Source organism: Chanos chanos, chromosome 4, assembly GCF_902362185.1.
Source record: "Chanos chanos chromosome 4, fChaCha1.1, whole genome shotgun sequence".
NCBI lineage: Eukaryota > Metazoa > Chordata > Actinopteri > Gonorynchiformes > Chanidae > Chanos > Chanos chanos.
In genome coordinates, this window is record NC_044498.1 from 6,914,669 (window position 1) to 6,936,823 (window position 22,155).

Below are 22,155 nucleotides of genomic sequence, written 5' to 3' on the forward strand. Positions count from 1 at the left end.
TACTTAATAATCATTTCCTTCCCAGAGAAAAGCTTTGTGTTCTGTGTAGACTGCGTAGGAGTTTATATGTCAAAGAGCGGCATTCTACACAATGTTTTTTTTTTCGTATATCACCAAGCTAGTCTGCTGATTAATCCTTATCTTTGGTGGATGTCTGCACAGACTATTGTTCCTGGGAACAGAAACAATGCCATCCTACAAAACCTGATTCCAGACACTCCCTACAACATCACTGTAGAGGCCATTTATCCAGAAGGGCCAGGAGGTTCACTGAACGGAAATGGACGGACACGTATGTAAATTCAAGGATGTATTTTGAACTCTGTCTTCAGAGATACCCGTCATCAGAAGAGGAAAACTTCTCTGCTTTACATAAAAATGTGCACCTATAGGGTTTAGCTGTGTCAGCTGGATTTTGGAAGAATGAAGTGGATTGGCAAAGACCCGCAACATAGAGTGATAGAGTAAAGACATTTCAGTGACTGGATAACATTCGTCTCAGTTAACCAAATAGCTGTATATCTTGGCAGGAGCAGGGGGCCTTTGTGCCAGGCAATTTACATGGGCCATCCTCCAAATACTGGCCCACTATCCTGCTACCTCAGCAAAACCATAAAGACAGTAAACCCAGTCTAAATACAATATTACTCTTGTTGGAGAGCCTCTCACAGTGGAGAGCCAAACAGCAGTGGATTTTGGCAATAGAGACCTTTTAGCACTTTGAACATAGGGGTCATGCTCTCGGGTGTTTTGGAGGTTATGTTGGAGGATGCTAGAGTGATTGATTATTTATTAACATGTGTTGTCCTTACCTCTGTCTTGGACACAGTTGGCCTCCTGAAGCCTCAAGGCTTGCGTGTCTCGGATGAGTGGTACACACGCTTCCGTGTGTCCTGGGATGCACCTCTATCTCCAGTGTTGGGCTACAAGCTTGTCTATCAGCCAACAGGTGAGCATCAACCAGCACAGGAGAGGACCTTGTAATAAGAATCAGGATCAATACATCTCCAAAATAAACCTTTAATCATGCGACTGTTAGGAATTTTCTCCTTCTAGTTAAGCCCAAACGCAGATGAATAAGTAGAAAACAGATAGTCTTCTTGTACATCAGAATGAAGTTAAAGATTCCGCTCAGAGTCAGTATATTTCAGACAGGACATGCAAAGAAACAAAACAGATAAAAGAACTTGTAAGAAGCAATGAAGAGGAGAAAGAGAGTGAGAGAGAGAGAAAGAGAGGAGAATGGGAATGTGTGAAAGTGTGACCAAATCTATAGATGACCTGTCTATATGTGAGCAGAGTAAACAACTATCTGAACCATACTTGACAGTATTGTTACTGAACTACTGTATAACTGAATACTGTAAAGCTCTGTACTTCCTTCACAAGTCATATTTTTCAGTGATCTTCTTGTATTCAGCACTCATTTAGCGTTTATGTATTTGTGTATTTCAGATAAAGATGAATCCTTGGAGGTATTTGTCGGTGATGTTACCTCTTACACTCTGCACAACTTGAATCCTGGCACAACCTATGATGTCCAAGTTTACGCCCAGTATTATGGTGGCCTGAGTGAGGCCCTCACTGGACAAGGAACAACATGTGAGTATTTGTGAAGTGTACACTATACGCACACACACACACAAACACACACACACACACACACACACACACACACACACACACACACACACACACACACACACACACAGAATTCCCCTTACAAACCTGATATCTCGTTCCATATTGTAAAAAGTCATAATGTTCACTTCTTTCTTCTTAAAGTGTACCTCAATGTGACCAATCTGGAGACATACAATGTTGGTTATGACAAGTTCTGCGTAAAATGGACACCCCACAGGGCTGCCACTTCTTACCGCATCAAACTGAACCCTCTGGACCGTAAGTCACATTTATTTCCATTGTCTTCTTTTTTAAAACCTCCATCATCTTAAATGCTTCCAAGCTGACAAATTAAACCTCCAATATCTCAGATCCTTCCGAGCGACCGCATTAATCAATGATGATGCAACTTGACATCCAGCAGATAAACATTTCTAATTTGTGGCATGGAAGTACATTTTTTGTGAAGACTTTGACATAATAGTGCAAATTACAATATTTATCTCTTTGGAATGTACAAATACTTCAAATTGTTTTTGATTGCTGTCACAGAAACCTGATTAATGCACCCTGTCTTGTGAAGTATTGGAATATTGGAGTATTGGAATTTGGAGTATTGCAATGGAAATGTGTCAGATGCTCTAACTGTGTCTAGACAGGATGTTTATCTTCAGCTTTCTTTTTGTCATTCCTCCAAATACTATGCATGACAATATTTAGAATGCATTTAGCCACCAAGTGTTCATGGACTTGAATGGATTAGCTTTTTAATTACTGGTTTGGCTGCGACTCCAGATGGTTCATATTGTCAGATAGATGGGACATGGCTGTTAAAAACAGGATGCAATTTTGGAGTGTTTAAATCCGTTCATGGGAATCATTAACTTACCAGCCTCTGTCAGTTTACCAAATTAAAAGTCTTTTGTATGTGTGAGACTACAGCTGCCAGTACAAAATCTTCTCAGAGTGCAAACAGTACGCAAGCCGACCACAGAAAATGATGGAATGCACTCACATAATTTTAGATGGAAGCAAATGTGGATAAATATGTAGAAATACATGACAGGACAGTATAGGATAGGCATGTAAAATGATGACTTGTCAGTTTGGATGTTCCACAAAACTTGAATGATAGCGCATTTCATCAACGTCACATGGTCATGAAAGGAACAGCGTGAGTTTTGATGATTTAATGTCGCAGTGTGAGTTCATCTGATGTTTGTATGTTTGTTTGTAGCCTCTGCTAAAGGACAGCAGGAGATCACCATCACTGCAGCAAGGAGTGAGTACTGCTTTGAGGGCCTGTCTCCAGATTCCCTATACAGTGCCACTGTATTTGTTCAGACTCCCAACCTGGAAGGCCCTGGAGTCAGTACCAAAGAACGAACATGTGAGTGTGTTAGTTTTCATTCAAAATATAATCATCCAATGCAAAGTCAAAAAAAAAAAAAAAAAAATTGAGAAATTTTATTGTTAATTTTGTGGCATCTCTCTTAGTGGTCAAGCCAACACCAGTGCCTACTTTGCCTCCCACTCCTCCTCCACCACCCACAATCCCTCCTGGCTGGGCAGGTAAGTGCATGAAAAAGAACAAATAAAGAAGACATTGTGCTAAAAATGTTGATGCATCTCAGATAGGGCAGAAAGGACATTTTTTCAAAGATCAAGAACACATTGCAAAACAGCAGGCAGACATTACTATAAAATTTGTCAAAGTCTCCTTTAACACTGAGACAGAAAGTCATTTGTCAGATCATTTCCAAGCCTTATGGTCACCAAATGTTCTTTGTTATTTTTTTTTTTTTCTTTAGAAAAGTGTGATCAATTAGACCAGTAATTACAACCTATAGGTTCATTACGTCATTTTTTGTGTCTGAATGGTTTTGTTTGTGAGATTCCAATAGCCTATTTTCCTCGCTCATGCAATCGCTGTCTCTAATTATAAGCTCAATCTTTGTGTTGGTCCTCATACACAAGCCTGAGGGGGGGAGAAGCTGTGCCATTGAGTCTGCTTCAGTTCACTGAGTTGTTTTTCTGCCTCAGTCTGCAAAGGTGCCAAAGCAGATGTGGTGTTCCTCATCGATGGCTCATGGAGCATTGGGGCTGAGAGCTTCAACAAGGTGGTGCAGTTTGTCTTCAGCATGATGGGAGCATTTGATGTAATCAGCTCAACGGGAATGCAGGTTTGTATCTCATTTGAAGCGCCTGCAGTAACTGCATTCCACCCAGTTCAAGTCCGTCAGTGAACTCTGTGTGATCTTCAATCGTTGTGTCTTTGGCAATAGGTGTCTTTCGTGCAGTACAGTGATGATGCAAAGACCGAGTTCAAACTGAACGCTTACAATGACAAAGGAACTGCTCTGGCAGCCCTGCAAACAATTCAGTACAGGGGAGGAAACACCAAAACAGGTATCTGCAACTTTAGCCAGCTGACATGAAATCATCTCGTACTGGTCAGAAAAATTTCTCGTCAGAAATGTTCTCAGATAATCATTGGGTGGAGCAGTTCTCCACAGAGCAAAATGAGCGAGCATTGACTTTCAAGGTACCCTGATGATTTGCTGAAAAAGAATCTGGTGACCTCTGCTTGTTTTTGTGTGCAGGCGTTGCCTTGAAACATGTGTACGAGAGGGTCTTTGCTCCAGATAATGGAATGAGGAGAAATGTTCCCAAGATTGTGGTTGCAGTCACTGATGGTCGCTCACAGGATGAAGTGAAGAAGAACGCAGCCAAGCTGCAACAAGCTGGTAAGACTAGTCATGTGAACAAGGACTGTTCAGTGATCAAACATTTCTCAGAAAGGCTGTTTGAGACAGTTTGAACTTTTTTTTTTTTTTAACAAAAATGTTGCTGATCTATTCTTTAGACATAATCAATAGCAGAAAATATTATGGTTTTAATTTCTGAGAGATATGTTTTTTTTTTTACAGGTTATAGTGTGTTTGTGATCGGTGTTGCTGATGTGGATTTTGCTGAACTGCAGAATATTGGAAGCAAACCAAGCGATCGTCACATCTTTGTTGTGGATGACTTTGATGCCTTTTCCACAATCATGCACAACCTTGTGACATTCATTTGTGAAACCGCTTCATCTTGTAAGTTCTAGTCTGCATTTCATAAAAAACCAAAATGCTGATGTCTTGTGTCTCTTCACATATTCAAAGATCAGTTGAAAACATGCGTTGTATGTGAATCATGTATATCCAGAGATTGACGGTGATACTTCTGAGAACAATTTTTAAAACATTTTGCTATTAAATAATATGTTCTTTGCTGAAAAAGTCATTCATCACCAAACGAACATAGGTGTGCGCATAATCAAGTATGTCGAATGTTCTATCCCATGAAACCTGTGTTGCGTTTTGGATTCACTTTGTTTTTAAGAGAACCTATCATTTCTGCTCACTCTCTCTCTGTCTCTGTCTCTCTCTCTTTCTCTCGCTCTCGCTCTCTCTCTCTTTCTCTCTCTCTCTCTCTCCAAATATGTAGCTTGCCCACTGATATACGTGAATGGATTCACATCCCCAGGTAAACAGCATGAATTGACCTCAATAATAAATCTCCAAAAAGCATCTGTATTCTCACTTTCATATATTTCATAGTGTTTTACTGATCTTGGTTTTTATAAACTGATCATTTTTTTCTTTCAGGCTTCAGAATGCTTGAAGCCTTCAATCTGACAGAGAAGATGTATGCAGCTACAAAAGGAGTTTCCATGGAGCCAGGCTCCTTCAACAGCTACACTGCCTACAGGCTCCACAAGAACGCATACCTGAATCAGCCATCATCGTGCGTTTAAGCTGACTCTCTGAACTTTCTTTCCATCTGCTTGTTTCCTTTGGCTAGCTGTGGTCTCCAGGATGTTGAGAATCCATAAATGTTTCACCCTGCTATAAATCTTATCATTACTGTCAGTGTTAGGCAACAATACAAGGCTCTTGAGTGGGTCAAGCAGTCAACAAGGTAGTTTGTTCAACTAATCAAAATACTTGCAGGGAATCTGGGATAAGATGACCTAATTATGTTGTTATTCCAAATGGTGACCATTTAGAATGATAACACTGGAGAGGGGGCTTGATGAACCCTCGTCCGGCGATTGCGCATAGACTAAGACCGGTATGGGAAATGTATGATCACTTGCTTGTTTCCGAGGAGTTAGTGCTGGCAACTGTCGCTATTTGTTTACGTACTGCTGGGCGCAACAGCGATTTGCTGAAGAAGGTGTATATTTCAAGTTTATTGGACTTTTGATGTTGGGGCTACTCTGGTTTGCCGTTAACATGATGTGTCTTGCCCAGCTTCTTTAAGGCAGACAGTTAAACGCCACTGTCTTCCAAACTAGGTCAATGGATTTACAACAGCCTGTTAAGAGGATAGCTGTTGGCCAACTTGAAAGGTCACGACGTTTGTAAAAGAAACAGCCCGCTGCAAGGCATTGTTCAACTTGAGGTTGGAGTCCTGGCATGGTGTGGTCCTGCATCATGCCAAATAGCCCAAAGATTGTCCTCTGGAGATAAAAATCTCTAATCATTTAACCATACAGTTTAGAGGATTACATATACATGCAGTGATGAGGAGCCACCGGTGCTAATTTTGAACGCTTGAAGAGGTTCTCTAAATAAGACTTTACTAACTGTACCCAGCACAGAAAACTGATCTAAGATATCTTCCATCATGTGACAACTGATTTTTATTCTCTCGCTTTTGGGTTGACACAGAGATATTCACCCTGATGGACTGCCCTCAGCTTTCACCATTATCCTGATGTTCCGGTTGCTTCCGGACTCACCAACGGAGGCTTTTGACATCTGGCAAGTGGCTGACAAAAACGATAAACCTGAGGTTGGCGTCACCATTGACCGTAAGTCTCTGACTCCAATTGGAAAGGCTGGTTTTAAAGAGTACGCTCTCTATTTGTGCATCCTTCTTTCAGTCTTGCTCATATCAATGTGAGTACCTTTTAATAGTTTACAGGCCCCAGGGCTATATTCCCTCTTTCCCAGTGATCAGACATGACCTGATCCAGCATATGGTTCCCTCCCAAACTAAGTCACCTCCTGCTGAGCGCTTAGCGAGCACTGATTGCTGTAGTTTGTGACACAGCTTTCACACAACCTTGAATCCTAGCTATCTGATATGTGTTCACTGTTGATGATGTTTGTCCTGTTTCTACTTTGGGAACTTTGCATGATATTGAGTCTAACGTGTCGTTGGAGAACTCTGAAACTTGTCTCCCCTGCTTGTCTCTACACAGCCTCCAGCCAAACAGTATCATTTTACAATAAGGACACACGGGGAGAAATCCAGAAGGCTACATTTGACAATGATCAAGTGAAAAGAATCTTCCATGGAAGTTTCCACAAGGTAAAAGATTGTTTGAGTTTTTCTCTCATTTCTTTGCCTATATGATGTTGTGTAAATGATGGAGTTATGTAACTGATGGAAACTAGTAATAGGCAAACAGTAGCATGGCCTGTTAAACAGAAGCGATTTTTCTTTCTTTCTTTTTCACCAGACCAGAAGGAGTACTTTAAAATTACATTTTACAAATGTTGTAAGTGTTCTTTTAAGGGTATTGTAGATCATGCTATGATAAGAATTGTCCAGAATATTTTGAAGGAAATAAATAAGCAGTTATGTTATTCGCCAGTGACAACTCTTGAAATAACTAAAATAGATCTACTTGTTTTTATTTTAATGTTGCGATTGTCCTGGATATCTTAGCTAGACTCAACAGATTTAGGATTATGTGCTATTGAATAAGGCTGCACTGCAGCCATCTTCGAACAAAAATACTGGACTGAATAATTGGAAACTTATACTGCTGCTGATCCAGAATGTTTCGTAACAAGCTGCTTCATAAGTTATGCTGATTGGGCACAGAGTCCTCTCTGAGACTGTCAACAACCATTTATAGTTTTAATAAATAGCTTTTAGAGCCCAACTGAAATATGAGATCATTACTTAGTGAGGAAACAAAACTATGTATGGGTTATCAGTAGAACAAGATGATAGCCACACTTTGCAGGGAGATTGAAATGGTATGGTCAATTTTTGTGACAGAAAATGTGCTGAAATTTATGTCAGGCTATTTTGTTAAGGGAATGGGGTTTTCAGAAAACCTTCCCGCACTTCTGCAGGCTTTACAGACGGGCTTCTGAAAATTGTACAGGGAAGAACATTTTGCTAAGGATAATAAGGATAAGGATAATTTTTTTACTTCTGTTTCTTGAGGGAGATTTGTGCTCAAGATAAGATCTATTTTTTTTTCCCACCATGGGAACTGATTGTTGGATTTTTTTAGAGAGGGACTACAAGCTAAATGCAGAGATGTGGGGAAGTACTTGCCTACCTGAGATTAATCAGCTTTTGCTGCAAAGAGAAAATCATTCACTCAGGGGTCAGAGCAGGATATGAGGAAGAGGTTATGGGATACAGTCATTTAAAATTTACCCATGCAGCAAGGGATGGTGTAGAGCAGCAAATCCCACACTTTCACGAGAATCTATAAGTGCTTTTGGGGAGGTCATTAAAAAATGCAGTTCAGGCGCTGCTGGCGAGAGGGGCTGGAAAATGTTGGGTCACTGCTTTAGCCATTAAACAATTACATCAGTGAGGCAGTGGAATGCCAGGGAGTGGGGGAGGTTTTGTGCTTTCCTGTCTCTCTCTCTTTCACTCTTTTGCGCTCTCTCTCTCTCTCTCTCTCTCTCTCTCTCTCTCTCTCTCTACCTGGCTCTGTGTCTGTATCTTGGCCTACCTTCAGTCTCAAATATGCCTGGGGCTCCCTATGGTGTCTGACTGTTTTGGGAATTCTTGTGGCTGCTTTAGAGGGATACAGAAGCTTCTGTTTTTTTTTTGTTTTGTTTTGTTTTTGTTTTTGTTTTTGTTTTTGTTTTTTTGTTTTTTTTTGGTCTTAAATTTGGTTTACCTCTTAGCAGGGCTATGTGTATACTGTACCCATGCGGCTCAGAATCAGCCCCTGCTAGCCCCTACTTCGGGGAATACCTTGTTGATCTCCCTGAAAGCGTTGCATGCGTCACCAGGCTGAAGACGGTGCGCTCTGCGGAAAGCGCAACCGCAAATGGCTCAAATGACAGCTTATTATGAATATATACGTGCTTTTCATTTGTGATTTTCCTTCACCGTCAGTAGAACTGTTGACACGGCTGAGACGCTGCTGCTTTCCCACAAAAAAAAAACCAAAAAAAAAAAAAAACCCTAAAAGTTGGATCAGCGAATTGCATCCCGTTTTTTTTTTTTTTTTGAGGTTAATGCTTGTTACTATGAGAAGATGGTGGAATTTCATTAATCATTGAAACTTATGGTGTCTTTTTCTGTAAGGCCAGAATGTGCTGGGTAAACAAACATGATTTAGACTGTCTAGCTGTGACTCCCTATTTCAATGGACTTTTACTCCCTTTTTTGATGGATGATCTGCTTTGGTTTTTTAAGTCTTTTTTTTTTTCTGGCTCTGCGTATTAGAGCGTTGTGTGGTGTAGGCTAGGAGCTTTGGAACAGCAGAGATGCAGTTCTCTAAACCGCAGGCTGATTTACTGTGTGTTTGTCCCCATGAGCAGCCAGAAGAGGAGTACTCATCTTTTTTTTTTTTCTTTTCTTTTCTTTTCTTTTTTTCTTTTTCTTTTTTTCTTTTTAAGAGGTCTTAATGCTGAAGAGATAAAATTCTTAGAGATGAGTGGAACAGACATCCTGTCCACACACATCCATTTGATTACATCAAACGCACAGGGGCCTCCCTGGGCTTCTGAATCTCAGTGGACTGAGACCGAATACACTACTTTTTAAAGTCCAGATCCTTCTTCGACTCACTTGTATTCCGACTAGCTTCAAAGTCTCAATCCAAAATTCACGAAGATGGTAATGACAGTGACAAATAAATCCTTCTTCGTATCTGGGGAAAAGGAGATGTCTGGAGAGGTGTAGGGGTTTTCAATTTCTATTACTAAAGCAAAGGCTGGATAGGTTTTTTTTCTATCGCTAGTCAGAGAGTACTTTTGGCTCAGTGAATATCACTGTTTCATAATTGCCCTTCCCATAAACATTCCCACGAATTATCACAATGCTGATATCCAATAATGAGAATAATTGTTGGCGTCTGACCAGTCCGATAAACTTTTGAGGCATTTTGATTATGCTCACAAACAGATCAATAAAAAATGATATGTGCAAAAAAAAAAAATCTTGACATGAGAACCAGATGATGAGACAAACCACTTCTTATGCTTTTAATTATACTTAGCATATCAGGTCATTAATTTAATAGCTTTTATATCATTCTGATGCGACAAAGCACTTGTAGCTCATCATACCATATTTAGTGAGCAGTATATAATTAACATGCTTGAGACAAAAGAACCCAAAATGGAACCCTGTCCATACAGACCAGGCCGCAAAACAGATGGGTTCTCTGAACACCCTGGAGCAGAGACTTTAGAAGGTAACAGGCATGTTACTAGTCTTTAGCCAGATAAAACCTAGATTTTGGAGATGATAGCATAGATTAGGGGAGAGTCTGGCTTTGGGGAGAGTTTCAGCCGTATATCCCAGTGACTGAATGTCATGCAAAAGCCTCAAGGTCTGCTGAATCGTCTAGAAAATGAGACGGAACAGGGACGGAAAGACTCATTCATCTCTGCTGGTATATCTCAGTGACGAATCATATTAATGAGTCAAAACAAGAATAAGATGATGTCATCCCGAACTGGAAAAGTTATTAGTGGTTCCATACAGTGTAAATCTGTAAAGCCCAGCTGTAATGTAATCTTACAAGCAGGGTTGGAGCATTTTTTTTCTTGAATCAGTGTAGTTTCTTTGCTTAATTATATGATATTTATAGTTTGTGAAATAGGTGCCTTCATTCGAATTTTGAGAGTCAAGAAGTTCCCATTTGAAGATTTGGAGCACTTGTAGACTTTTAAATCATTTTTGAGTCTTATTGTTGCAGAAACACAGTTCATAATTTCTAAGAATTCAGTGTCTCACCTCACTTGCCCTCATCATAAAAGAGTCTCAAGTTATTTCTCTCAGTCCATGAGAAAGCAATAAAGACTCTACGACCATGGGATAAAATTTTCTTCCTTCACCATTTTCACAGATCTGTTTCTTTGGCTGCCAAGCACCGATCTTGTCTTTCTTATCAAACGCTTAGAGAGGAAAAGGCTCCATTGTTTTAGCATGCAGAGGAAGAATGCGGTTACACTGCTGCTGTCTATAGAGTCCTCAGGAAAACTTTGAGAACTTACAGAGAGAGAGAGAGAGAGAGAGAGAGAGAGAGAGAGAGAGAAAACCACAAAACAGCATTGCTGGCTGCGGTGAGGCAATGTTGAGCAGGAAAAACTGTCATACCATTACACAGTCTGTGTAACAGAGTCGAGTTGTTTGTGTGTGTGTGTGTGTGTGTGTGTGTGTGTGTGTGTGTGGTGGCCATACACCACAAGCTACATACTTTAACCCCAATGTCATGAACAAATTCAGGGATGAAACAGACATGTGTAGAGCACCAAAGAAGACTTTATTTGGTAGGGTTTTTTTGTTTGTTTTTTTTTAGTTTTTTTTTAGATTTTGTCATGATGTCACCCATTACATTTCACTGGCCACATTGTATTGTCACTGATACAGCATCCAGTCTCTCAAAAAGTGTTATTTTCATGACAGTGATAGAGATGATTGCGGTTGACTGAAAATTTAATTAGCTGTCTGCGTGTAACTTTGTTCCTATTGTACTTGGAAGAGTCAGTGGTTGTTGTGTTTAGCGCGACTGATTATTGTCTGTATACATGCTTCAAGTACATGTGTGACTCAACGTGAGAAATATACTCTTTGGAAAGGCAGTACTAAAATGGACTTGCCATTCTGAGAAGACATCAAGGGGAAGCTGTTGAACCAGATTTGTCTAATGATTTGCAGAGAGGCTGTTCTTGCATTTTATCATATATTTTAACATTTCGCAATCTTCTCTTTCCAGCTCCACATTATTGTGTCATCGACCAGTGTTAAACTGAATATCGACTGCCAAGAAGTTGCTGAGAAGCCAATTAAGGAGGCCGGTAATACGTCTGCGGACGGCTATCAAGTGCTCGGAAGAATGTCCAAGTCCATTGGCTCGAAAGGAGAGTCTGCAACGGTGAGTCCATTCTACCTCTGCCCATTTTGCCATGTAGTAGCGGGGACAAGTTTATAATAGTCAACCATATCAAAAATTACACAACTATACGTCATCTTGTTTATCGAAATATGTTCCACACTTGTCATAAATTTAGAGAGCTGCATTTTGACCTCATCTGGATTTCTTTACTGAGGTGTCTGTGTCAGTGAGCCTTAACTCATGCTTTTCATTTATCTTTGTCTTCTTATTTTTGATTTTGTACACAAAATCATTAAAGACACATGCTTAACGGCAATATTCATTTTGTGGTGCAGTTCCAGCTCCAGATGTTTGATATTGTCTGTAGCCTTGGCTGGACAAGTCGAGACAGATGCTGTGACCTTCCATCCCTGGTAAGAGAAGCCTGCAAACGATAGCTTTCAAAACAAGCATCTCTCTATCTGCAACTATTTCAATCATCCCAGGGCTATAAATGTCTGGCCGTGGTACATAACTCTCATTGTGTGTGACTTAGTGGGAAACTCGTGTTCAGGGCATCATTGCAAGTTTTTTGTCTGTGGTTGTCTGTGTGTAACCCAGATGTATTTTTTTTTTCTCTCTCTCTCTCTTTCTGAATGTTGGTTGTACCAGCCTTGTCAACATATGCATAACATTGCTGTGGGGTATGCTCACATTATCTGAACCTATGTACAACAAAGGAAAAGCATCTATTGTAAAATGTCTTATTCTTATATACAGCTATTCTCTTTTTTTCCCTATCCTCTCTTTACCAGCTAAAAAGTTTTTAGTTCATTTCCTCTGCTTATTCCATCATTACCCCGTCCAGTTAAAAATAATTCTGTAAGGAAGATTAAGAACTCTGTGATAAGGGTGTACTTTGGTATTCTATGTTTGATGTAATATTCTATAGCTTATCATGCCTCGGTTTAAAACTTACATACAAACTCAAACACACACACCTCATACACACACACACAAACACACACACACATACAGACACACATACTACAAGCTCTGGGACCAGCTGTTCTTTGGAATTTTTCAGAGGTTAGTGAAACTGCTAATGGATGTTTTGGAGGCATATTTAGTTATGGACCTTTTTGGATGTAATTAAGGGCCTTTGACAGTTAGGGGACAATCACTGTGTTTAAGCAGCCCAGCTGCAGCTTCAAACGGCCTTGTCAAACAAAAGTGTGTCACTCTCTTGCTTTCATCCATCCCCTAAGAGTCCCTTCAGCATCCGGAAAAGCAGTGTGCAAAGGCCTCTGAACTCAGAGGAGGGCTTAGCACATAAATCACACAGCAATAATGCCGCCCAGACTGCTGTCAACAATACCTCTGTTCATGCCGCAAGAAATGCTCTCAGAGGGCGGCAATGCAAGCAATACTGCTGTCACCAATATGCTTTTGCCTCTTTATTCCATATTGAACCACATTGTGTTTTTATTATGGGGGGGGGGGGGGGGGTCAGCAATAATAATAATAGGGTTCCAATGTAATCCCACATGTCAGCGTCTTTCTGTCACCACCCTCAGTGTGTGTGTACACTCTGCCTGCTGTTAGACTATTTCAGTGATGCATGACTTCTGTACAAAGAAACACAGCGCAACATATCTACTAAAGAAATGTTTCTGGGCATTTAGAGATGTTTTAAGCGGGCAAGGTGGGATTTCTGAAATTTATCCATGTTGACAAGAGGATGCTTCTGCCCCCTACCCAACATCTCCATGAATTTGAGTGGTGATATGACCTGTAGTTAGAGATCAAACCTACCCTAGGGCCAGATCAGTATGTACTATTATAACTATTATCTATAACTACAACTAGTGTCAAATCTCTGATTATCAAGCAGACTTGTTATTCTCCTGTCTTCTAATCACTGCCTCTCTCATTTAATCTCCTCTCTTGCGATTCCAGAGAGATGAAGCCAAGTGCCCTCCTCTTCCTAATGCTTGCACATGCACCTCAGACAGCACAGGTCCTCCAGGGCATCAAGGTCCAGTGGTATGTTCAACCTCCATACAGCATGACACTGATATTTCTATGGAGCACATTTTAACAACTCCTGTATTTTTGTTTTGACAAATGACCTCTGTAGTTGCAATGTCGATATCTCACTATAATGTTTGGCTTAAGTAAAACTATCAGTTAAAACATCCTGAGAAATTTATTGGTCTTGCTCTCTCATGTGCAAAATATCAAGCTCACAAATGCCTGCTTGGACCAAACAGCTGCCAAAGGACAGTTTAACAAAAATACACATGTTAAAAGTGCATAGATAGTCCAGACCAGTGCTGTGCATGTACTGTTCTACTGGGCGTAGTAGGTAATTGTTAGTTTTCCAGAGAGAGGGCTGAACTATCCTCATCGTCATCATTTCACTGTAACTTTCCTTTTCTAGGGCGCACCTGGTAGTAAAGGACCTCGGGGTGAGAGAGGAGAGCCAGGCCCCGTGGTAAGTCCCAGTATATTCTACTTTTCAACCATGTTTCTCAAAGTGCTAAATGGTCACCCTTAGTACAAGGCTCCTCACTGATCAGTAGTATCCCCTTCATCAGAAAAAAACGGGCAATGTTTGCATCTCCATACATTGCGCGCAAGAGAGATCCTTACTTTGGCCCGATAACATTGTAGAATGTCTGGTGCATTAATCCTTTAACGACCTGTTTATTACCCCATTCATTTCCTATTTCTTGTGTTGCTACAGGGTCCAATGGGTCCACGTGGAGAGATGGGCTTGCCTGGGCCGATGGGTCTTCCTGGACCGCAAGGCCCTAGCGGACTATCTATTCCAGGAGAAGCGGTAAGTCCCTTTCAAACTCTTCCTACTTCACATTTCCCTCCATTGTCTCTGTGCACAGCCAGCTCTCAGTAGCTCGTCATAAATCTCCCAGTGCCTCAGCACACCAAACAGGGATTATTCTGGCCATTTATTATCTGAGGAGCCGTGGCTGCAAAGCAAGTACAACAGTGAGCTCGGCATCCTGCATTCCTTCATGTCTGTGGAAACTACACTCAGTATCGGCAGTGTTTTAAACCACCTAATCCTTGTAAATCTCTGCCATTCAACTGGAATTTCTTCCCGTTTTGCTCCTTTCCCTAGGCTGTCCTGTGTATTGTGTCTGTCCTCCTCCTTATTCATTAAGCGAGATGAAAAGCTAATAACACATTTTCCTGTTGTAATACTATATTGCAGCAGCTACATATGCGTAATCCCTGTTATCTTGAACAGAGGACAAAAAGCTGTTTGAATTACAGTGAGTCATGGCATTGTGTACGTGTGTGTGTGTGTGTGTGTGTGTGTATGTGTGTGTGTGTTCTTTTTTTTTTTTAATGATCAGTTCTCTATTTCTTATTTTCACAGGGCCGTCCTGGACCAAAAGGAGACCCTGGCGATGCTGGATTACCTGGACAGAAAGTGAGTGCTCCTTTGGATTGGATCACTGCTTGTGGTTTAAGGGGGAGTAATTCATAAAGTACAGCCTAAGCTACTACTCTGGACAAGCTCCACATGGCAAGCTTCAGACAGTATATGGGGAATGGAGGTGCGGGGGGGTTGGGGGGTTGGAGATGGGTGGGAGGAATGAGACTGTGTTCAATGTGACAGTGATGAACAATGGGCTTATATTGTGAGATCGAATTTTCATTTCCCTTGGACTGTAGATTAAGTGAGATAGAAACAAATCTTTTAAATGTGTCTTTAATATGGCAGGGGGACATAATCTGCACTGGTTTGTTTTTCCTTGAGCAGTTTCAATGTTTATTTGTTTTTTTCAGAAAAGAATGAATAGATAAATGGAATTTTCAAAAAGGCAGTCAAGTGAATATTTAAAGCCGGGAATGTGTGAAAAATGCATAGAGGTGTGTAAAAGTAATGTATAGGACAGACAGGCTCAGTGTTTGAACTTCGAGCCTGTTAGCTAAGCCATTGACAGATGTAGTGTCCAACAGGACGGGTTATGTAATAATATGGTGGTACTAGACTGCTACTAGGACAGTGACATCATAGGTAAAGGGAAAAGGTGCTATGCACAATTCTATGAAGTTGGGTCTTGTTTGGTTGAGATTGTTAAACATTCAATTGTTTCCAGGTTAGGCAGAGCTCCAGAATAACATATGTTACCAATAAGATGGTAGGAAGAACGGAAGAACAAATTTCTGAGCTAAACATTTTTTTTTATTATTATTATTATTTTTTTTATGTACAGAGGAAACCCATGGAACATGATCGATTCATAGAAAAAAAAAAGAAAAGAATCTTATCATTGTGATTGTGCTATGCATTTGCTTTGGAGTGAATCCAAAAAAAAGATCAAAGATGGACATTTCGTCTGTTTTAAAGTCTCTGTCCAAATGAATACGGGGCATTGCTTGCAGGTGACCATGTTGGAGCAGATGCTATAGCAACATGCATTTAATGACTTGCAGAGAGTATGCAGACCAGGTTTATAAAGGCCCATAAAACGGATCTGGAATGTATTATGTTCCCTGTAAATCTTATGCCAAGGCATCAAAGGCAAACGAGGATTGACGAAAAATGGAAAAAAAAAAGTAGCAAGCAGAGTTTTTGGAGAAAATGAGAAATAAAAGGAGATTTACTGGTTTGAAGTGGGTTGGTCAATGGTAGGTGACCTGTGTTACAGTGAGTTGTGAGAAAAGGCTCCAAAGCTTAATGTTTTCTTCTCTGTCTCTCTGTCTTTCTCTGTCTCTTTCTCTCTCTTACTCCCTCTCTCCCTCTCTCTCTCTCAGGGTCCACCTGGACCTCCTGGTTCCATTGGGCCAATTGGACCAGCTGGTGTAAGGGTAAGACCTAAAACTTTTGGAACTTTGTAGATTTATAAGCAAAATTTGCCGATGTAAAGAGCAATCTGGAACTTATTGTATGTATGTGGTTAACACAGGGACCCCAAGGAAAGGACGGACCCGCTGGACCCAGAGGCCCACCAGGTCCAATGGTATGTTCACACACAGAGAAGAGTTTTCAGTGTTTTCTATTACACTCTCCTTTTCACAACTATGTTCATTCCTTGCTGTGATGCTATTATTCGTCTCTTCCGTGTTGCCATTCCCTTGTACTATAAGAGTCTCTTCTCAGCTCTAACAGTACCTTTTTCCCTGTTATTAAGGGACCGCCTGGATCTCCTGGAGCGCCAGGAGCAGGAGGGAAGCCAGGAAAACCTGGTGACGTAGGAGTCCCAGTAAGTAGACATCCAGTAGAATATTCTAAGCTAGAGTGAATCATATTTATACACATGGCTAAACTCAGCCGATAATCGAGAATACCCATATATTCAATAGCTGGCCACTATACTGATTAATATTTACTTTGCTTATTATCTGTTGCTCTCGATAAAGTGCATTCATTGGATCCTCATTTGTCAGCTTAGTACTTTTTGATGGTGTCATGCCGTGTAGCATAATAATCACCGTTCTTCATAGTGTGCAAACTGTAGCTACTGCCTTTACATTGGTGTCTGTACAGCTGAACTGATAAATTGGTAACTGTGTTTAGCAAAAAGGTTTACTAATGAGTTTTAAAAAGTATCATAAAAAATGAGTAACTAGCACAATCAAAATTGCATTGGACTGAAAACATCAATTACCTTTCTCACATGAAGCCATCTGAGCAGCTTTATGCTCATTTGCCCATTTTCCCTGAGCAACCCCCCCCCCCCCCCCCCCCCCACACACACACACACACACACACAACTCAGTTTGCTTATACAACTGACATCGTGCAATCACTGAAAGTTTGAATCCAGTCATGAATATAGGCAGAAAAGGAATTATGGTTTTGTTAAAAAGAAAAAGAACATGTCGTTGATTAGGGCGTTAACATCAACAGTCCTACCAGTTAATTATGCATGTGTGCACCATAAATTCACTAAATGCCTGGCTGGCTGCTGATTACCCTTTTAGCTATTACCTCATTTTCATTTCATATGTCCATACGCTATACCAACATGTTCCATCATCCGTCTTATTACATCCTTGTTATTGACTTAGTGTACACAGAAAGAAATATAATAGCACTCCATTCATTGGCTGTGTACAAGTTTTGCCATATGTAGTCAATCACAAAAGGGAATGAGCAATTAGATTTATTTTCAGCCATTGACAGTCTCAGAAGTTCAAACAGTGGTCATAGAAAAAAAAAATGAACTGATGATGATGTTTTACACTCTCACAGGGAAATCCTGGAATGAAGGGAGATAAGGGAGACAGAGTGAGTATTTGTTTTAATTTTGTTTTAAAGTTTATACCAGGAATGGTTATTCAGTGGAGCAATATTGACCTAGTACTCTTTCTCTGTCTCAGGGAGACATTGCCTCTCAGGGCATGATGCGATCCATGGCCAGACAAGTCTGCGAGCAGCTAATTAATGGTAATTTAATGAATGTTCATCAGTTACATGGAGTGCCTTGGTCTTCGATGACTTGCTCAACAATCTTTATTATCTACTATCTACTGACTTTATATCAACGCTTGCTTTCATGATCCTTTTTCAGAACAAATGCGGCGAGTTAATGAAATGTTGAACAAGATCCCTGAAGGGTACCGATCCAACAGCCCTGGACCTGCTGGTCCTCCTGGACAACCCGGTAGACAGGGTCCACCTGGAGAGCCAGGGCGGATAGGCAGGAATGGGTTCCCAGGAAATCCAGGACTACCAGGGCCACAGGGAGAGAGAGGTCTGTGTTTTTGTCCCTGACACATACTTATGACGTGTGCCACATAATTCCCAAAGCTGCATATCACAACATCTCTATACACTGGTCGTCCACACTAATACAGTATGTTCCTGTTTACCATTCGGTAAGGGGTTATTTATAACTGGATCCTTTCGTTTCAGGTTTTGATTGCACAGATGATTCCAAATTATGTGTCTATAATATGTGATACAATTATCCAAGTGACCAGTTTACTAGGGTCCGCTTAACATATCCACAAAATAGACTTTTTGCGCAGTGACAACATTGTTTCAGCCATGCCAAGCGGGAAGGCAGGTAGCTATGGATCCTTTGTGTAAAATTCAGAATGAGAATGGGCAAGAACAAAGATTTAAGTTACTTTGAAAAGGGCCTGATAGTTGATAGCTATGCTTCACTATGAGCCTGCCACAAAACAGCATCCCAGCAGGAGCTTTCAGGTATAACAGTGCCATAGGTGCATGGAGAATGGTTCCAGACCCATAAAACATCCAGTCAGTGGCAGTCTGGACATTTGAAACAGCTTCTTGACCCGTCGGGACTGGCAAGAGTAGTGCACAGTAACAGACAAGTTACATACAGTATGTTCCACCACAAGCACGTAGTACCTTTTTTTTTTTAACCCATTGGATATGAAGAAGAATTGTGTCAAGTCATCTAAATCTGGTTTAAAATGATGACATGATGATGATTACTATTTTAACATCAGCCTGCATAATTCTATGGTAGATTTCTAATAATCTCCGTCTTCTTAGGGAATCAATTTGGTTATAAAGTTCATTTTGCAATCTGCTCCCAAGTCACACTAATTGTTGCCCTTACATATTTTTTCAGGCCTCCCTGGAGAGAAGGGTGAACGAGGAAGCCCTGGGATTGGACAGAGAGGACAAAGGGGACCCTCAGGTCCACCTGGTATGTTTCTCTTATGCTGGAAAAGTGTCACATTCTTTTAACAATTTAATTATTTTGACGGGATGGGTGACTTGTCACTGTGTTTGTGAGGTCGCTCAGCGCGTAAAGAACTGTCATATGATGTTATTTAGCTTTACATTACTAATAATATCACAGTTTTCACAATTAGCACTTTTTTGATGGCGCTCTGCTAATATTTGTCAGATGTCAGTACGAACAGTGTCACCAAGCTCTACTTTCCTTCCAAATGCCCAGGCCCACAAGGTGAGTCCAGAACCGGCCCACCCGGCCCTCAAGGCTCTCCTGGGCCTCGTGGCCCACCTGGCCGTAACGGTGTCGCCGGAGTCCGGGGTCCACCTGGCCCACCTGGCTATTGTGACTCCTCCCAGTGCGTGGGTATTCCATACAACGGACAGGGATATCGAGGTATGATCTCTGCTTGAATTGCTTGCTGCATGAAAATTTTAGTGATGTTGCATAATACTGGTGGCATGTAATAGCATACTGCATGGGTATGATAGTTACCTCTTACATGATCATTATGGTATGTTGGTCTCCTGAAGGCAACATCTGAGAATGTTTTAGCTGAATTGTTGAGAATGTTATTAAATACCACAACCATATACTATCTGTTTATGTTAAAAAAAAAAGCAAACAAAAGTCATAACAAAACCCTAACATCCTGTTTGACCTGTTTCAGGTTCATCATTATAAACTTTCAAAACCACCTGTGCTGCTTACACTTTGATACCCTGAGAAAGTCCTGAGTTTCTGAGAAATGTGTTGACATGCTCTAAAGCTGTTTGAAGATAACCACCAAGCAACTAATTAACAAACTGCTCTGAACCAAAATAAGCAACTAAAATCACAAAATAAAGAAAAAAAAAAGCCAAGAATTGAAAGTGCAGCCTGGCACTAACAACTAGAACAGAAAAACAGTGGGTGATGACAACAACGTAGCGGACTGCTAATATCTTGAATCCAAACAGCAAGTGGACAGAGCATCTATGGGGTGGAGGAGCATGACCCAAAAAGCACCAAATACAAAATAAAATATACATATATCAGCGTCAACAACAGTTACTAACACAGTGGATCAGTAGGGAAGACAACCATCAATTTAACATTTTTAGTCTGAGTTTATATCTGTAAATAAACTAATTGTGCCTTGTAAATGAATCAAATCCACTAAATATAGTTTAACATCTGTAGTAAGCTTGTGCCTTGTATTCTGCTGCTTGCCGAATGCAAAACATGAATGCCTGTTTTTTTTTTTTTGTTTTTTTTGGTTTGTTTGTTTGCCTAAAGTGATTCACCCATAAAACTTGCTCAGGGCCATATTGAAGCACGTGCCATTGTCTGACCCTGGAGTTTCTTTGATTTGTTTGTTTGTTTGTTTTTTTACCTTCGTTCTCTAAAGCCATTTCTCTCTATGTACACAGCAGCATTTCTAAAAAGTTGTCCTATGCTCTATTTTTAGCTATTGATACACTTCAATGGCATTATTCTTTCAGTGCCAGCTGTACCTCAGCTGTATGTTATTAGGAATTGGAATCACAATCCCAAACTTATTAAGAGGCTGGTGGTAGAATAATTACTTGATTTAATTTTTTTTTTTTTGGATATTTGTAAAGGGATGACTCACAAGTTGCAATAATGATCTGATGTTCCCTTTCAATCAAACCAAACCAAAAGAAAAAAAAAAAGAAAACATAAGCGAAAACCAAAAACAAAAAAAAAAAAAAAAAAAGAAAAATGAAAAAAGAAAAAAAAATAACAACAACAAAAAAAGCATTTTTATCTCATTTTAGAATGGTACTAAAGAACGAGAGCACTGAACTGTTTACAGAATCTTTCTATCAGTGCCTTTAAAATAAAAAAAAATTACATCTAAGCAATTATGCCATTTGAATGGTTTGGGCCTTTACTGAAAAGCTCGTGAAGTTGTACATGAGGATGCTGTGCTGCCTGTTACAAAGAAAAAAAAATGAAATCACAGATATATTCAATTGGCCGTGATGATATTTCCGAGCAGGCCGGTATCCACCAGAGCCTGATGTTGTCCAAATACCTGAGGAAGAAGACTATGATGTCTCACTAAATGAACGCCGAAAGAGGTCACTATCAAGAATGGATTCAAAAAGGATAGCACCAGAAAAATAATGTTCTTTGGATGAAGTTAATTTTTTTTTTGTTGTTGTATTTGCTTTACATATGCTACTGTGAAGGGCTTTGAACACTTGACATTTAGGGAAGTTTCACATCCCTTAATTTGGACATACCTTCAAGCATATATCAATTTAAGGAGTGGGAAAAAAAAACAACAAAAAAAAAAACGTTCAGACACATTTCATGTCGACCTGTGAGCTTTGTCTTTTCTCATGTGCCATCGCTTGTAAAATATTTGCATAACATATTCATCACATTACATCATATTTCTGTCAAGTTGTGTTGAAAAGGACCATTTCAAGGTTTAGTGGAAAGCAAATTTAATGCTTATTACAGAGGGGGCATCCTGCAATTTACACATTATTTCTCTTCCATCTTCATCACAATTCATAACTAATGCCTCATTGTAAAAGTCTACATGGTTATATTAGTTAATCATTCTGTCATTTTCATTGCCTTAGAGATGATCATTTTTGTCTACACGACAGCACCTGTGGTTTTCTTTTAGATACAAAAGTTAAAACATGGCCTCCACTGTTTCACTCTAGACTGAATATTTATCAGTTTTGTTATATCAACTCACAGCTGATTTTACCTAAGGTGGAATTGCATGACTGT

The 22,155-nt window shown here is 40.2% G+C and overlaps 1 protein-coding gene across 1 annotated transcript in view; it reads left to right on the top strand.

Annotated features, from left to right (window-relative positions):
• col12a1b (collagen, type XII, alpha 1b) overlaps positions 1-21,531 on the top strand; it is a 57,080-nt gene extending 35,549 nt beyond the window's left edge. The window contains exons 48-76 of the mRNA XM_030770872.1: positions 163-292; positions 830-949; positions 1,456-1,602; positions 1,786-1,902; positions 2,861-3,013; positions 3,121-3,195; positions 3,667-3,806; positions 3,909-4,032; positions 4,227-4,370; positions 4,554-4,718; positions 5,113-5,151; positions 5,274-5,412; positions 6,342-6,484; positions 6,878-6,987; positions 11,606-11,764; positions 12,061-12,138; positions 13,664-13,750; positions 14,148-14,201; positions 14,454-14,549; positions 15,111-15,164; positions 16,496-16,549; positions 16,648-16,701; positions 16,873-16,944; positions 17,937-17,972; positions 18,065-18,131; positions 18,256-18,438; positions 19,291-19,368; positions 19,624-19,794; positions 21,404-21,531. Coding sequence (XP_030626732.1) covers positions 163-292; positions 830-949; positions 1,456-1,602; positions 1,786-1,902; positions 2,861-3,013; positions 3,121-3,195; positions 3,667-3,806; positions 3,909-4,032; positions 4,227-4,370; positions 4,554-4,718; positions 5,113-5,151; positions 5,274-5,412; positions 6,342-6,484; positions 6,878-6,987; positions 11,606-11,764; positions 12,061-12,138; positions 13,664-13,750; positions 14,148-14,201; positions 14,454-14,549; positions 15,111-15,164; positions 16,496-16,549; positions 16,648-16,701; positions 16,873-16,944; positions 17,937-17,972; positions 18,065-18,131; positions 18,256-18,438; positions 19,291-19,368; positions 19,624-19,794; positions 21,404-21,531 — 3,117 coding nt within the window. The remainder of the gene's footprint in view (positions 1-162; positions 293-829; positions 950-1,455; positions 1,603-1,785; positions 1,903-2,860; positions 3,014-3,120; positions 3,196-3,666; positions 3,807-3,908; positions 4,033-4,226; positions 4,371-4,553; positions 4,719-5,112; positions 5,152-5,273; positions 5,413-6,341; positions 6,485-6,877; positions 6,988-11,605; positions 11,765-12,060; positions 12,139-13,663; positions 13,751-14,147; positions 14,202-14,453; positions 14,550-15,110; positions 15,165-16,495; positions 16,550-16,647; positions 16,702-16,872; positions 16,945-17,936; positions 17,973-18,064; positions 18,132-18,255; positions 18,439-19,290; positions 19,369-19,623; positions 19,795-21,403) is intronic.
• The last annotated feature ends 624 nt before the right edge of the window (positions 21,532-22,155 follow it).